The 14,890-nt window shown below is 54.3% G+C and overlaps 1 protein-coding gene across 1 annotated transcript in view; it reads left to right on the plus strand.

Annotated features, from left to right (window-relative positions):
• Window positions 1-14,890, plus strand: part of NOX5 (NADPH oxidase 5) — a 110,794-nt gene that overhangs the window by 74,736 nt on the left and 21,168 nt on the right. Inside the window, 10 exon segments of the mRNA XM_038580823.1 lie at window positions 1,704-1,827; window positions 4,092-4,242; window positions 6,748-6,954; window positions 7,076-7,233; window positions 7,235-7,287; window positions 9,773-9,998; window positions 11,281-11,434; window positions 11,675-11,853; window positions 12,825-13,007; window positions 14,715-14,847. Of these exon segments, the coding sequence (XP_038436751.1) occupies window positions 1,704-1,827; window positions 4,092-4,242; window positions 6,748-6,954; window positions 7,076-7,233; window positions 7,235-7,287; window positions 9,773-9,998; window positions 11,281-11,434; window positions 11,675-11,853; window positions 12,825-13,007; window positions 14,715-14,847 (1,568 nt within the window).

Raw genomic sequence — 14,890 nt, forward strand, 5'->3', positions numbered from 1 at the left:
AGGTGGATTACTATTTTTTAAAGTAAATTCCAGGATTTAGTTGGTTATATTTTAGTTGGAGTGTTGGATCTCTATAAGTTACACTTGTCTAGAATTTTCCTTTTTTGTACACTATCTTCATTGGGATTGAGTAATGCTAGCTTTGTAAAATAAATTGGGAGTCTTACCATTATTATTATTTTTTTTTAGACAGCATGGGAAATGCAGTCAATGATAGTGTAACGACGTTGCCTGGGAAGAGGTGGCTACACTTGTGAGCACAGCATAACTAGAGTTACATCTGAAACTAATGCAACATTGTGTGTCAACCATAGCCCCTCCCCCAAAAAATGTTTTAAGAATGAAAAAAATAAATAAATAAGGAGAAAAAATCACCAATCAAAAGCCCCAAAATACAAAATTTGCAGCACTCAGTAGATCACGGAAAGGACGCTTGTTTATAGTATGAGAGCTGAAACAGGAAGGCAGAGGGTCACTTTGTTTGATCTCAGCTGCGAACGTGTATGTACATCAGGCAGCTCAAATTTATCACTGCTTTGTTCATGTCCACAATGTCTTGGAAAATGCTGCAAGTTTGGGGGTTACTAATAAGTTTTAACAAATAAGTGAGTTCACGAATATGAGATCAACAAACAATGAGCAATGAGGATCGACTGCAGTTAAGTCATTTAAGGTTATATTGAACTCATGGGATACAAAGCCACTCTCTCAGAGGAACGTTTATAAATCCTCACTCACAGCTTCAAGTTTGGTCTGTTGGGTTCTGATGCCACAGAGAGTGGTATCCTCATTTATCACTATCACCTCTGTTCAGGTCATTGCATAGTTAAGCTTGTTTGTGAGGGTGCTAGTTAGCTGATACCCTGGGGACATCAAAGAATATGCCCTGGACTCAGGGAGTCAAGACTCAAGGTCTGAATCCTGGTGTGGCTTGTACTAGAAGTGTTGAAGCAGAGGGTGGCGTCTCTGGGACACGGTGGAGAACACGCTGGCCTCGGATTTGAATTCTCTCTCTCCCTTTCTCACTGGCTGAATAAATTTCGCTAAAATTGGGATCCCTGGGTGGCGCAGCGGTTTGGCGCCTGCCTTTGGCCCAGGGCGCGATCCTGGAGACCCGGGATCGAATCCCACGTCGGGTTCCCGGTGCAAGGGGCCTGCTTCTCCCTCTGCCTGTGTCTCTGCCTCTCTCTCTCTCTCTGTGACTATCATAAATAAAAAAAAAAAAAAAAAAAAAAAATTTAAATTTCGCTAAAATACTCAGCTGCTCTGAATCTATTTCCTCCCTATAAAACATCATGACTCACCAGGCTATGAGACCAAATGAAGTAGGGGGTGGGAAATATTTGGAAAACAGTAAAGAGCTGTTGGAATGCAAAGTGGGGAAGTAATGTCATCATGTTACTTGCATTCCCAGAGTTTGCCACTCTCTGATCTTATGCCCACAATCTGGGCTCCATCTCATGGGACCCTATGATTCCAGAACCTAAAGACACATGAGGCCAGGCTAGCTGATGCCAGATGGAAGAAAGAGACAGGGACTTAGGGACTTAAAGAAGCAATCTTGCAGAGGCTTGTATCCCACAGGCGAAGCTGATCCAACCCATGGAAGGCCCGAGGCCATAGTGAGAAGAAGGCACAGGTCCTGGAACCACCAGGAGCCCTTGACCACCCCAAACCCATAAACCTGTCTCCTTTTCTCCCAGCACCATGAGTACCGAGGAAGATGCCAAGTGGCTTCAGTGGGTGACACACCAGTTTGAGACCATTGCGGGAAAAGACAGGGAGATCAACCTGCAACAATTCAAAACAGCCCTGAATGTCAAAGAGGCAAGTGTCTACTCTGGAAGTGGGGCCCTGCATTCATAAAGGAAGGGCAATCTGGCTCTCAGGGACACAGCACCTCGCTAGGAGGGAAAGATGGCTCCCTGGGCATCCTCAGGGCTTATGGCCCCACCCTGATCAGGATCAGAGAATGTTTCTGTGTCTGCTGCTCATGCTCTTCCATCCCTCTGGTGGCCACGCCTCCTGGGATCTTCAACACGACATGTGAAGTTAGGTATCAGTAGCTCACCAGATTTTTTTTTTTTAAGATTTTATTTATTTATTCATGAGAGACACAGAGAGGCAGAGACACAGGCAGAGGGAGAAGCAGGCTCCATGAAGGGAGCCTGATGCGGGACTTGATCCCACGACCCCAGGATCATGACCCAATCCAAAGGCAGTTGCTCAACCACTGAGCCTCCCAGGTGCCCCTTGCCAGATCTTAAGAAATATATTTGGCCTCATATTTTCCACCAGCCTCATGGGCAGAGTGGATGCTGTGATGTCCATAAACCTCCTTCCAAGAAATAAGTTTCTTGATGATTTGTATACACGAAACTCCCACACCATTCCCAGCCCATTCCCATTTTATAGGTTCTCTGCCCGTTCCTGTAGCAGCCTGCATGGCCAGCAAACAGGGGAGACATCCACAGAGAGATGGGGGGAGTGAGCCTGCAAATGTCAACTTCTCCCCACACATTTTAGGGCTGGTATCTGGTGGTGACCTGTGCCCCTGATAAGGGTGAGCCAATGAGCATTCATTCCCATGTCCCCTATTTGGATCAGAGCACCCCTCGTTGGCTGGAGGCAGGGATACTGCTAAGAACTCTAAATTGCCAGGCCTCCTTCCATAGTAAACGTGGGGAAGAACCAAAAGCCTTTCTGCCTAACAATACATCACACTCTTAACAGGATGCTGTAAAATACCTTAAGATAAAGATGACTCAGGACGATAGAGGGTGATAAAGGGATTAGCCAGGGATCCAGGGAAGAAAGAGGAGAGCTGAGGCAGGGGTGATGGCCTGTAGCAGACTTCAGCCCCCACTTCCTGCTCATGAACTCCTCATGGTTTCTTTAGGTCAGACATGAAGTCCTGCAGGCCCCTCTCCCTGCCTCAAGGGGAGCATCCAGGGCACGGCATATGTGGCCCCATCTCCTTTAATATCTGTGTTGGGTGCCTAACACCAGGCCTGGCAAGTGGGGGCTGTGCTGGACATGATTGCTGAATGAATGAATGAGTGAATGAATGAATGTGTGAATAGAGTGAGTGAATGGGAGCTTTTAAGAACAAGCTTTAAGGGGTGGCCTGGGTGGTTCAGCTCAGTTAAGCATCTGCCTTAGGCTCAGGTCATGATCCCAGGGTCCTGGGATCGAGCCCCACATTGGGGCTCCCTGCTCAGTGGGGTGTCTGCTTCTCCCTCACCCTCGGCCCCTCCCCCTGCTTGTGCTCTCTTGCTGTCAAATAAATAAATAAAATCTTTTTATTTTTTAAAAAATATTTTATTTATTTATTCATGAGAGACACAGAGAGAGAGAGAGGTAAAGACACAGGCAGAGGGAGAAGCAGGCTCTATGTAGGGAGCCGACGCGGGACTCCATCCCAGGATCCCAGGATCACACCCTGGGCTGAAGGCGGCGCTAAACTGCTCAGCCACCAGGGCTGCCCAATAAAATCTTTTTAAAAAGAGAGAAAGAGAGAGAGGGAAAGAGAGAGAGAAAGAAAAAGAAAGAGCAAGCCTTAAGTGTAGGCCACAGGCAGCCTAAACAATGAGTACAGGGATGATCCCAGTATTCAAGTACCATCTGCCCTCTAAGAGCTACCTTCCTGATTTCCTTGGCCCTTGTGGTCATCCCAAGGGGATAAGACAGGACCTGGAAGGAGCCTGCAGACGCAGCCCTCTGACCCTTTTCACATGCTGAGGGGTCTGGACTGCATGGCTGATGGGGTGATGGCGTGCAGGGGACACAGAGCCTGTATAAATGACCAAGTTGAGAACTAGCAGGGGGCCAGAGGCCCAGACACAAGCCCATCCTTCTCCTGGGATCTGAATAGTTCTTCCACGGGAGTCCAAACTTGCTCTGGGCAAGCAGGATGGGCCGTGGACACCACCTCCTGGTGTGGCCAAGTGGTAAATCACACCATGTGTGCAAGCCCCGGGGTCCTGCCTCGAGCCCACCACCCCAGGGCGCATGCACACACCCCCTGCATGACCTCTAATCCAGGCCCCACAGCCAGCTGGTGCCTGTCTCCTGTCTTCTCCCCGCCACAGTCCTTCTTTGCAGAGAGATTCTTCACCCTGTTTGACTCCGATGGAAGTGGCACCATCACCCTCCAGGAGCTGCTGGAGGCGCTGACCCTGCTCATCCACGGCAACCCCATGGACAAACTCAAATTCCTCTTCCAGGTGTACGACGTTGATGGTAAGGACTCTGGAGGTGTCCTGTTTTTAATCTTTCCAGGAATGCCTTACTCTTCATAGAGGTTGCACTGTTTTACCTTCCCACCAGCCATGCACAAGGTTCCAATTTCTCCACATCCTTGCCACACTTGCTATTTGTTTTTTGTTTGTTTGTTTGTTTTTTAACAGTAGCCACCCTAGTGGGTATGAAGTGGTAACTCAAGTGTATTTAGAGCATCACTTTCTGTGGCTGCGTCCTATTCCACAATATCGACATATGCGACCCTGTGTCCTGTGTCCCACGCAGCACAGCCTCGGACTTAAGATCTCTGACTTGGAGGTCAGGCTGCCAAAGTTCAGATCTCAGCTCCACCACTTTTTAATAATCATGGAGCCTCTGGCAAGTCACTTAACTCCTTTGTGCCTCAGTTTCTTTACCTATTACATGCGAATAATGGTTATAAAAGTGTACACTCATGAGGCTGATAGGATTAAGTTAACTTATGTAGATTCAGAACAGTGCTCAGCACACCTTTATAGGTGTCACCTGTTATTTAGTACTATTTATTCAAGCAAACTGGAGAATTTCATTGTCTCCCTTTCCCAGCACTCTTTCTTTCTTTCTTTCCCTTCTTTCTTTCTTTCTTTTCTTTCTTTCTTTCTTTCTTTCTTTCTTTCTTTCTTTCTTTCTTTCTTTCTTTCTTTCTTTCTTTCTTTCTTCTTTCTTTTCTTTCTTTCTTTCTTTCTTTCTTTCCATTATAAATGACACTGCTATGAATGTCCTGCTTTCAAATCTTTGGCTGCTCTATGGCATCAGGCATCTCTGAGGGCCTGGAATCATCAGAAGAAGAGGTATTGCAGTGAGAAAGAGGCACCCAGTGAGACTGGACAGGTCTCCAAGGTTTGGAGTCTCGGTTTGGAGTCTCAGTTTGGTGTCTCAGCCTCAGCCACAGGGAGCCACTGAAGAGTGTTGAGCAGAGAAGTCACTGGGCTGGATTTGCATCCTGAAAAGCTCTACCTAGCTGCAGGCCTGCTCCCAGGGAAGGGCCCTCTGGCTTATGGGGTTTCTTTACCTCCCGGTCCTACCTGATTCAATCTAGCCAGACCTCATTCCTGGAACCCACTCCTCAAATTGACCTCCTTCCCCTGGTACATAGGCAGTTGGCCATACCTGCTACCTAAACATCTTCCTCCCAGTCTCCATGGGACAGTCCTCACCGACTGCCTTCTGACCACCAAGCTTTGGTCACTCCCGAGAGGTTGGTTTGTGACAGGAGAAGCAGCACACTCACCTTCTCCTTGCAGACAGTGGAGGGGAGGAAGGCAGGGAAGAGCAGGAGATGCATAACTAGAGGGCATTCCCTTCCAGTGGCTTCTGTTTTCTTTGACAGCCAGGCAGGGATTGGATGCGCATAGAGGTGAGAAGTGGTCCTTGCAGACAATACAAGAGTGATCTCACTAGGAATACAGGAGAAGGTTGGTAGGCAAGTTGAAGGCCTTGCTGTGGCTGGGGATCAAAGCTTCCTGCTCTCTTGGGTGCTTTTCTGCAAAAATGTTCTATTAGCTGCCCTGGTGCAGGAAGGGAGAGAACAGGTGGCTAGATTCACTCAGGGATGGGATATGTTTAGGTTGCTGGAATAGGATAGTGGGACAAGGGAGAGGAATGTGTGTATGAGAATAATAGTGAAGAGGAATCCTGGATTTGAAATTAGCCAATGAGTGAATAAAGCTGGACCACTGAGATGATATGAAGGGAGCTGGGGAGGAACTGGAGCTCTGGCTGCAGTTAGAAACCTGTTGCGTGCTGGCTCTTGACCAGGCGAGCTGAAGGACAGGACATGTGATGGGAGAGTGGTACATTCGACTCTTCCCTGTCATGTGATTACGGACTTTGGCTTGGGCCTTCATGGTGATCACGGTACCAATACGACTTTCCATGTATATGCAACTACCTTTTTCCAGATACTGCAATAAGTGCTTTATAATTATCAATTGTCCTTGAGCCAGTTCTTTTTTTTTTTTTTTCTTGAGCCAGTTCTGAAAGGGACGAATTATTATCTCCATTTTATAGATGAGCAAAGTAAGGTTCACTTCCATAGGACTTACAGCCCACCATCAGTTAGTAAGGGGCAGAAACAGGAAGCTACCTCAAGTGTGTCCGCACCAAATCACGCCAAGAACTCATTAATCACAGGCTCTGCTGCTTATGAAGAATGGAAATATATACAAAAACAAAACAAAACAAAACAAAAAAACCCGCCCCCAATCTCATCTCAGTGGGTAGATTTGGCTTCCTTTTCCCATCACACCTTTGGTCCCTCATGTGCATGTAAGGTCACATGGCCAGACGTGGGTACCCAGCTCTGACCTCTCAGGACAACATGGAAGAGCAAATTCTGCTACAAGCTGGAGAACAAAAGGGAAATTCCTTCACCACCAACCCATGTACAATTTGCCTCTGGATAATTGAGGCTCTAGGCACCTAGCTCCTTACAGATTAATCAAGCAAATGTTCTCTTCTGTGCAGATGGTCTTGGAAGCTCAGTACTTAGAAAGGAGGCTGTAGATTCTGGAGAAAGGCATGCACTAAGATTCTCCATGTTTGGGCAGGAGTTTATCTCTGCTGAGCAGGACAGTAGGGAGCCACGCAACGTTTCTGAGCCAAGGATGACATTGTGTACTTTGACTGCCTGGTCTATACCCCAAAAGGGACTTGGTTGGCAGAAAACCGGAGGTGGGCGCATAGGGAAGGTTCACCACCGCACGCAAAGGCTGGGCACGGCAGGGGGGGATCTGCAGGTACAGAGTGGGGCCCAGCACACGTCCTCACTCGGCTGCATCCCCACTTGGGACAGGCAGCGGCTCCATCGACGCGGACGAGCTGCGCACCGTGCTGCGGTCGTGCATGCGCGAGAGCGCCATCTCGCTGCCCGACGAGAAGCTGGACCAGCTGACGCTGGCGCTCTTCGAGTCGGCCGACAAGGACTGCAACGGCGCCATCACCTTCGACGAGCTTGCGGGACGAGCTGCAGCGCTTCCCCGGGGTCATGGAGAACCTGACCATCAGGTGCGGCTCTGCGTCCCGCGTGGGTACCGCCCGCGTGCAGGTGCCGCTCCAGCTGCGCAGGCTGGTCTGAACGCTCGGGGATCCCTCAGCCCAGCCCCGCCCCTCCGCAGCCTGCCTGGCCCCGCCCCGCCCCACCCCGCCCCGCAACAGCCCGCCTAGCCCCGCCCCTCCGCAGCCTGCCCGGCCCCGCCCATCCCGCATGGCCCCGCCCATTCCCACCCCTCCTGTCCTGCTTGGCCCCGCCCAGCCCCGCAGCAGCCTGCCTGGACCCGCCCACCTCCCCGCCTATCCTGATTGGCCCCGCCCAGCCTCGCCCCTCCGCAGCCGGCCCGGCCCCGCCCACCAGCCCCCTCCTGTCCTGCTTGGCCCCGCCCAGCCCCGCCCCGCAGCAGCCTGCCTGGCCCCGCCCCCTCCCCGCCTATCCGGATTGGCCCCGCCCAGCCCAGCCCCTCCGCAGCCTGCCTGGCCCCGCCCACCCAGCCCCTCCGCGTTGCTCAGCCCCGCCAAAGCCCCTGCCTCGCCCTCCCCGCCCAGCCCTGCCCCTCTTCATCCTGCCTGGCTCCGCCCACCAGCCCCTCCTATCCGATTGGCCCCGCCCAGCCCCGCCCCGCTGTAGCCTGCCTGGCCCCGCCCACCCAGCCCCTCCGCGTCCTGCTCAGCCCCGCCCAGCCCCGCCCCGCAGCAGCCTGCCTGGCTCCGCCCACCAGCCCCTCCTATCCTGATTGGCCCCGCCCAGCCCCGCCCCTCCGCAGCCGGCCCGGCCCCGCCCACCAGCCCCCTCCCGTCCTGCTTGGCCCCGCCCAGCCCCGCCCCGCAGCAGCCTGCCTGGCCCCGCCCCCTCCCCGCCTATCCGGATTGGCCCCGCCCAGCCCCGCCCCTCCGCAGCCTGCCTGGCCCCGCCCACCCAGCCCCTCCGCGTTGCTCAGCCCCGCCAAACCCCCTGCCTCGCCCTCCCCGCCCAGCCCTGCCCCTCTTCATCCTGCCTGGCTCCGCCCACCAGCCCCTCCTATCCGATTGGCCCCGCCCAGCCCCGCCCCGCTGTAGCCTGCCTGGCCCCGCCCACCCAGCCCCTCCGCGTCCTGCTCAGCCCCGCCAAAACCCCTGCCTCGCCCTCCCCGCCCAGCCCCGCCCCGCAGCAGCCTGCCTGGACCCGCCCCCCTCCCCGCCTATCTTGATTGGCCCCGCCCATCCCCGCCCCGCTGTAGCCTGCCTGGCCCCGCCCACCCAGCCCCTCCGCGTCCAGCTCAGCCCCGCCCAGCCCCGCCCCGCAGCCGCCTGCCCTGCCCGGCAGCATCCTGCCTGCCCAGGTCCATCCAGCCTGACCCGCTTTCTCAGAGGGGACAAAGGTCTGTAGTGCGGGGCAACTGTTGTCAAGCCTCCGTTTTCAGTGTCTTTTCAGAATCAACTTCACAGTGTTAAGCACCCACTATTGGCTGGGCATTTTTACGAATAGACCCGTGCATTTTATAGCAACGCCCAAAAGGAAATTAGTCACGTCACCTGAAGGAGCTTATCTAGGATCACACAAATAATTAGCAAAGGCACACACTTATTCAACGTGGTCGGGCAGGCACGGCTGATTTATAGGTAATGTCTATAATGCCGATAAGCAGACGCATAAACTAGAGGGGCACTAAACAGGTAAGGGCTGCGGAAAAAATAAAATAGAGGGTAACAACACACCTAAGTTTGACTCCAAGCCCTCGCGGTTGATTCTTTCGGTGTGTTAACTCACTTGTGGGTTATCCACCACAACATATCTCAGATTCTTCCATTCTTTCTTTCTTTTTTTTTTTTTTAGATTTTATTTTTTTTAATTTTTATTTATTTATGATAGTCACACACAGAGAGAGAGAGAGAGAGAGAGAGAGGCAGAGACACAGGCAGAGGGAGAAGCAGGCTCCATGCACCGGGAGCCCGACGTGGGACTCGATCCCGGGTCTCCAGGATCGCGCCCTGGGCCAAAGGCAGGCGCTAAACCGCTGCGCCACCCAGGGATCCCTCTTTGTTTTTTTTTAAGATTTTATTTATTTATTCAAGACAGACACACAGAGAGAGAGAGAGGGGCAGAGACACAGGCAGAGGGAGAAGCAGGCTCCATGCAGGGAGCCCGATGCGGGACTCGATCCCGGGTCTCCGGGGTCACGCCCTGGGTCGAAGGCGGCGCTAAACCGCTGGGCCTTGGGGGCTGCCCTCTTCCATCCTTTCGGATCACTCCCCCCCCTCCTCGGTTGGCAAGTAAAGGAGGTAATAAGAACGGCGGCGGATGCAGCGTCAGACAGGTGGGAGTTCCATCTCGGCCTTGCCGAGCTGTGTGACCCTGGGCCAGTGGCTTGGCCTCTCTGTTCCCGGGTGTACCGGGAAGCCGGCCGGCTTGCCACGAGGCCCCGGAGAGTGGGTGGAAGGCAGCGGGCGTGGGGTGCCTCGGTGCCCCCGGGGCCCGTTCCCCTCCGCAGCTGCCCTGAGCACAGCCGGTCCCTTGCAGCGCTGCCCACTGGCTGACGCCCCCCGCCGCCCCGCGCCGCCCGCGCGCTCTGACCTGGGCCTACTGGCACAACCACCGCAGCCACCTGCTCTGCCTGGCGGCCTTCGCGGGCCTCCACCTGCTGCTCTTCGCGCTGGCGGCCAGCGAGCACCGGGCCCGGGGCGCCAGCGTCATGGTGGCCAAGGGCTGCGGCCAGTGCCTCAACCTCGACGGCAGCTTCATCGCGGTAGGACTCCGCGGGCAGGATGCCCAGAGGTGGCCGGGGTGGGGTGGGGAGAGTGGGGATGCTGATGTAGGTTCCTCAGGGCTGCAGGGACCCACACGTGGACTCCTGGAGCACCAGGGCGGGAGGGCGCCTCGGAAGGTCAACACTCGGTGGACACTGAGGCCCAGAGAGGGGCAGTGACTTGTCCGTGGTCACACAGCCTGTAAAACACAGCAGGCATTTTTGTGCAATTACTATGGACATTCAGGGGGGGTGCTAAGCCCTTCCCATCTGATGTTCACAACATCCTGCGGTGACCCCAGGGGGAGATGGGCAGCTTCTGTGCAGGGCGCCCAGCAGATGGAGTCCGGGATAAGAGCCCTTGAGTGACAGGCTAATCCGAATATGATGCTCTGGGCCAGGGAGCGAGGTCTCCAAGCATCTTTTGATTGTGTGCTCCTATAATTAAAACAGCGAAAAACCCTTCCAATGACACAACATATTTCCTTCGGATGATGTGCATGCCCTATTATCAGTAGCCGTCAGACGCGGGGCACGCGGTAACTATCAGGAAAGAATCATCCTTAATGATCAGGGATGTACATCTCTAGTCCACATACTCTTCTTGATAATGTCAGCCTCTTGTGTGGGTTTTATTTTTATCCTCAGACCTGGCTACATACCAAGGGTTAGAGACCCATGACTCATTTGCTTGGTCACTTGAGTTATTAACACTGCTTTGAATCAGCGCTTCCTCTGCAGGGAAACTCTTTGAGCTACTTGTCCTTTCTGCGAGAGGCAGTTTAGCTTGGCTAAAATCAGACAACGAAAAAAAAAATAAAAAAATAAAATAAAATAAAATCAGACAACGTCATCACCAAGTCCACATATCTGGGCTCACATATGTTAAAGCAAATGAGCAAGGAGGGCCTTGGAAAAACCCGGTGTTCCTCCAGGACACCTCGAGAACTAGACATAACAGGTGCTGGGCTGACGTACAGATATATGAGGGTCCACCCTGTGGACACAATGTGCTTCTCGTGGGTTTAGGTACAAGTAACACCTGCAGTCATCCTGTAACCTGTTCTCATCCTGCCACAGTTCCCGGAGACTGTGCTTTGGACACCCTCAGCTCTGGACTTAGGGGAGCAGGGAAGGCTTGGGGGGGCAGGGGAGCTGGTGAAGGGACCGGTTCAGGAAGCACAGCCAGCTCAGAGGGAGGCAGGGAGACAGCTGCTGGGGAAGGGGGAGTGGGGGGTTTGGGAGAGAGCCAGGGGGTCTCTCTGCTGCTGTGTCCTGCCAGGTGCTGATGCTCAGGCGCTGCCTGACATGGCTGCGGGCCACGTGGCTGGCTCAGGTCCTGCCGCTGGATCAGAACATCCAGTTCCACCAGTTCGTGGGCTATGTGGTGATTGTGCTCTCCCTTGTACACACCGTGGCCCACATCGTGAACTTCGGTGAGTGGCCTGGGGCTGCGGGAGGGGCCCTGGATGAGCCTTTCACAAACCCCCAGCCCTGGACACAGGGCACAGGCCCTGTGTGTCCTGCAGACCCGGTTGGGGGTGGGGGGAGCGGTATCCCGCCTAAGCCGGTGGTCTGGAGGGAAGTCCCTACCTGTGGGGGGAATCTGGTGGGGAGCCCTGGGGCCCTCAGAGGAAAGGCGGACAGGGAAGAGCTTGTCTTGCATTTGTCTCCAGCGCTCCAGGCTCAGGCCGAGGCCAGCCCCTTCCAGTTTTGGGAACTGCTGCTCACGACGAGGCCTGGCATTGGCTGGATCCACGGCTTGGCCTCCCCGACCGGTGTGGCACTACTGCTGCTACTGCTTCTCATGTTTGCCTGCTCCAGCTCCTGCATCAGAAGGAGCGGCCACTTTGAGGTGTCCATCCTTGCCCTTTGCTATCCCAGGCTGGGCTCCCATCATTTCATGCTGCATCCCCTCTCATTTACTGCAGAGCCCAGGAAGTGCCCGGGCTACTCTGCACATCACATGCCTGTGCCTTGGGTTCTGCCCTTGGGTTGTAGTGTATGTCTGCCGAGTGGAAGCTGTGTTGTTCTGGAAGACTCTGCCTTTTTGCTGGCGTGCCCACCCTCACCCCCTCCCCGCCCAGTTGGATTAAAGCTTCCTCATCTATCAAGTGAACCTATAATTCTCTACCTATGAAGTTATTTTAGGCATTAAATGAGATAACATATGCAAAGCCACTGACTATTCCCCTGGCACGCAGATGCTCCAGACACTTCCCCATGTGTAGTGTCCTCAAGATGCAGGAGGTCACAGATTTGGTTTGGAGCCCCCTGGACTGATCTGGTCACATCAGATAGTCGTTTTCAGAGCCCCAGCAGCAGTGCTTTGAGGGGAGAACCCGCATCCTTATTTGACCAACGAGAAGTCTGACACTCAGACCAGTGATTGCCCGGCCCACGCTCCTCCCACTTGCTCAGGCACTCAGACTCCGGCTCTGCCCTTTCTTCTCCATGCCCAGGAAATTACCGTCTTTCTTTTCTTGCTCCCCCCACCCACCCACCCAAAAGGGTCAGTGTGATGGGGACATTGATGCTCTTGAGCCCTTCAGCCAGGATATCCCTAGGCAGATGTTTCAGATGTTTGGTGCAAGCACCAGGAACCCTTCTATTATCCCGGGGCCAAGCCCCCAGAATAAAGAAGCACCAGAGCTTCCCATCCCCAGCCTCCTACCCAGCCCTGTCCCCAGGAGAGGGTGTTTGACCAAGGCTCTGTCTGGGTGCCGCCCTGGCTTTGAGGATGGCCCTGAGCCCTGGCCCTGTTCCACCCTCCCCCGTCTTGAGCTCTGCAAGCTTACTACTACCACTCCCCCCCCCCACCCACAGGTGTTCTACTGGACCCATCTGTCCTACCTTCCCATGTGGATTCTGCTCATTCTGCATGGGCCCAACTTCTGGAAGTGGCTGCTGGTCCCTGGCACCCTGTTCTTCCTAGAGAAGATCATCGGGCTAGCGGTGTCCCGCATGGCAGCCCTGTGCATCGTGGAAGTCAATCTGCTTCCCTCCAAGGTGCAAAGGGGAGCTGCAGGTGGTGGGGCGCAGCAGCTGGGTGCCCTGTTAGACCCCCAAGGAAGTAGGGACTAGTGTAGCCAAGCCCCTGTGCAGTGGAGGAGACAAGCAAAGCCCAGGATCTGGTCTAGCCTTCAGGGGTGATGCTTCAGGCGGAGGAATGACAGGATCCTGCTGCTCACGAAGCATATATGAAGAGCCTGTAAGTTGCCAGCCCTGTGCTAGGTGACGGAAACACAGAGACAGCTCAGGCACCGTCCTGCTTGGCCCTGGCATTATAGGGCAGGGCTGTGTTGTTGAGAGTAGAGCATCAGGTGGTACAAAACTATCCTTGAGAGGTCAGAGAGGGCTCCAGAAGGAGGAAGGAGATGCCCCAGCAGGGTTCTGAGAGACGAGCAGGGGTTCCTTGGCTAGACAAGACAAGGAAGGGTGCTGCTGGGAGAAGGAACAGCACCAGCAAAGGCACCGAGTTGTGGGAGGGTATACCGCATTTGGGGCCTGTGGGTAATTTGGCATAGCTGGAGCCAAGGTGCCAGGGAGAAGGTGTGGGTGGGGCCTGGGGGACCGAGGCTCCTTGCCCTACAGGCAACGGGGAGCCCCTGAGCAGGCTGGGAGAGGGTGCTATTAAGTGGGTTTGTGTTGCAGCTAGATTTCTGCAGTCACTATTTGGGAGGCTGCTGCACATGTGCAAATGAGAACTCGTGAGGGCCTTGACCTTGAAGGGGGCTGTGGAGTGGGGGTGGGGGCATATCACAGAAGGACTCAAGAGGTAACTGGCTACACTTGGGGGTGGGAGGTGTCTGAGTGACTGGGCCTTTTATGGAAAAAGGAAAGGCACTGCCAGGTGGGCTCACCTCTGGGCAGCTGAGCACGAGGACACGGATAGTGAGGTGCTTTATATCGAGCTCTGGCCTCAGCTAGCCGTGATTAGATTCACATCCCATGGTTTCCTAGCTGGCAGCCTTGAGCAAGCTCCTTAGCCATTCTGAGCCTTAGCTTCTCATCTGTAACGTGGAGAGAGAATGGCATCCGTCTCAGAGAATGGCTGTGAGGACCAGAGATCACACTTCCTTTTTTTTTTTTTTTTTTTTTAAGATTTTATTTATTAGACAGGGAGAGAACACAAGAGGGAGAGTGGGAGAGGGGACAGCAGGATCCCCGCTGAGCAGGGAACCAATGTGGGATTCCATCCCAGGACCCTGGGATCATGACCTGAGCTGAAGGCAGATGCTTAACCCATAGAGCCACCCAGGCGCCCGAGATCACACTTTCTGTGCTTCACACAGCTCTGCCAACAGTGAGTGCTCAGCATATTGAAGCCGTTCTCCCAGGGGAGGTGCCATTAGTGGTTGGAATACCATCCAAATACTACAGAAGTTCCAAGCAAGGGGCCAGAGCAGTCAGGGGCTTTACAGAGAAGGACCCACTAACAGCGGTGTTCACACCATAAGAAGTGGGATCAAGCCACGAGCCTCACTTCAGACACATCTCAGCTCTCCCTTCCTCTGCTCATCGCCCACCCCCTGGCTGGCGGATGTGCTACAGGGGGAGCCCCACTCACAGGCAAGAAGGGTCTCACGTCCAACGCTGGCCTGCCTTGTGGTGGAGGAGGATGGCTCGGGCCTCTGCCCTCTTGCCCAGTAGGCCCCTGGCAGCTTTGGACCTGCAGGGATGACACGGATGACCCTGACCTTCTTCTCTCCCCAGGTCACCCATCTCCTCATCAAGAGGCCCCCTCTCTTCCACTACAGGCCGGGCGACTACTTGTACCTGAACATCCCCACCATCGCACGCTACGAGTGGCACCCCTTCACCATCAGCAGCGCTCCAGAGCAGAAAGGTATGCCCTCCCCCCAACTCGCTCTGCAGATGGTAATTTTCTG

This window comes from Canis lupus, chromosome 30, assembly GCF_011100685.1.
Source record: "Canis lupus familiaris isolate Mischka breed German Shepherd chromosome 30, alternate assembly UU_Cfam_GSD_1.0, whole genome shotgun sequence".
In the NCBI taxonomy this organism is placed as follows: domain Eukaryota; kingdom Metazoa; phylum Chordata; class Mammalia; order Carnivora; family Canidae; genus Canis; species Canis lupus.